Source organism: Loa loa (assembly GCF_000183805.2).
Source record: "Loa loa unplaced genomic scaffold supercont3.134, whole genome shotgun sequence".
Classification (NCBI taxonomy): Eukaryota; Metazoa; Nematoda; class Chromadorea; order Rhabditida; family Onchocercidae; genus Loa; species Loa loa.
Genome location: NW_018108314.1, coordinates 8,175 through 9,801, shown reverse-complemented (window position 1 = coordinate 9,801; position 1,627 = coordinate 8,175). Strand labels below are relative to the sequence as shown.

The following is a 1,627-nucleotide window of genomic DNA, read 5'->3' as shown; positions in this document are numbered from 1 at the left end:
TTTGATCATCAGTACTAAAATAAATGATATTAAAGGAAATTTGCAAACATTCGTAAATCCAAAATGATGCAAAAATTTCAAATTTCATTAAAAAAAAAAAAAATTATAAAAGATAAAATTTTTTTTTAAACTAAATCACTTCTTTTTTTTTAGGAAGCAAAACATGGAAGTATAAAATATATTTTTAATTTTTCAGAGAAATTTGAACAATTTTTGAAGTGTAAATTTTAGTTATTCTTTTTTTTTCCTGTTAAATAACGGTGAAACGAATTGGTTTGCAAAGTAAATAACAAATTTTTTTTTTTTTACTTTTTTTTTATAATTTGAAAAAATGAATAAAAATTCTTTGGCAGAAAAGACTGAACAGATGTTTAAATTGAATAACCCATAATCACTATCTTCTGCCCATAATTGCTTTTATGTAGTCATTTCAAGTTTGAAATTTTTAAATTAACCTTAATCTAGGAAGGTAACAGTATTTTATGAAAAAAATTCCTAAACTTTTTCAGATCCATTTTCATTTATTTTTGCTTGCAACTGTTTGTTTTCAAAAATTTCGAGAATTTTAATTTTGGTTTTAAAAATTCCGCCAACATTTTCCATCATTTTTGCAAAAAAAAAAAAAAAAAAAACCGTTTAATTAAAATGAAAAAAAATAAAAGTTTGTTTTAATTCAAATAAATTCACCAAATGATATGAAATATTGGCGAATACATTGAATAAAAATTTTAAAATTAAAATTAAAAATATTTTACTTACTTTCGGAATCCTTTTCAGTATTAACTTTCACTGTAATCGGTATTGAATTACCACGAATACTGAGAGCGCAAATATGTTGCATTTCACTATCCGCTTCAAGCTATAATTCAATCATATTTATATGAGAACGAATAATTACAAAAGAATTAAATTTTAGTAAACTAATACTGATAAAAAATACTTGAATAGCAGGAATAAGCTTTAAAATTTCGATTCCTAAAAGTTCCCGCATCGAAACATATCCAAATAATAAAGCCATGCCATCATCAGCTCGAAAAATACGTCCCTAGAAATGAATTAAAAATATTAATGCATATAATGTGACGCTGATATGATTAAAATGAATATAATGTGACACTGATATGATTAAAATGAACATGATGTGACATTGATATGATTAAAATTAACAAGTTTTTGCGCAAAAATTTTTTGAAGGATTGTTTGTTCATTTTTTTTTTGTCCACCTCCTTGAAACAATATAAAGACACAGGTGGGTGTCTTTTTTTTTGCGCACGCGCAAAATATGACGATAATAGATGTTCAAGCGTTTTTCACGTCTTTCATTTTTCACTTACGTAAACTATTGATTGCTATATTATCTTATTACGTTACTTAATTACGTTTATCATATATTACTACTACATTTAGGAATCAAAAAAAAAATTTCCTTTTCATTAATAAATCGATAATGGAATAAATAACGCACTGATATATGCAAAATATGATAAAATGTATAAATATTAAAACATTTATAATATTTAAAAACCCTTGAAAACGTATCGTATGCTATTTAATTAAATTAATTAAACCTATATTTTATCGTATCCTTGTATGTTTGAAATAAAAATTATCAAGTTCAAAGGTGAAA

At 23.8% G+C, this 1,627-nt stretch overlaps 1 protein-coding gene across 1 annotated transcript; it reads right to left on the bottom strand.

The window, feature by feature from the left end:
* Positions 1–751: 751 nt before the first annotated feature.
* On the bottom strand, positions 752–1,045 carry LOAG_15039 (hypothetical protein; the record flags this gene model as incomplete). Its single annotated transcript, XM_003150531.1, has 2 exons — positions 752–859; positions 941–1,045. Coding segments are annotated over 2 exons (213 nt in total), but the record flags the coding sequence as incomplete, so codon positions are not given.
* Between the last annotated feature and the right edge of the window lie 582 nt (positions 1,046–1,627).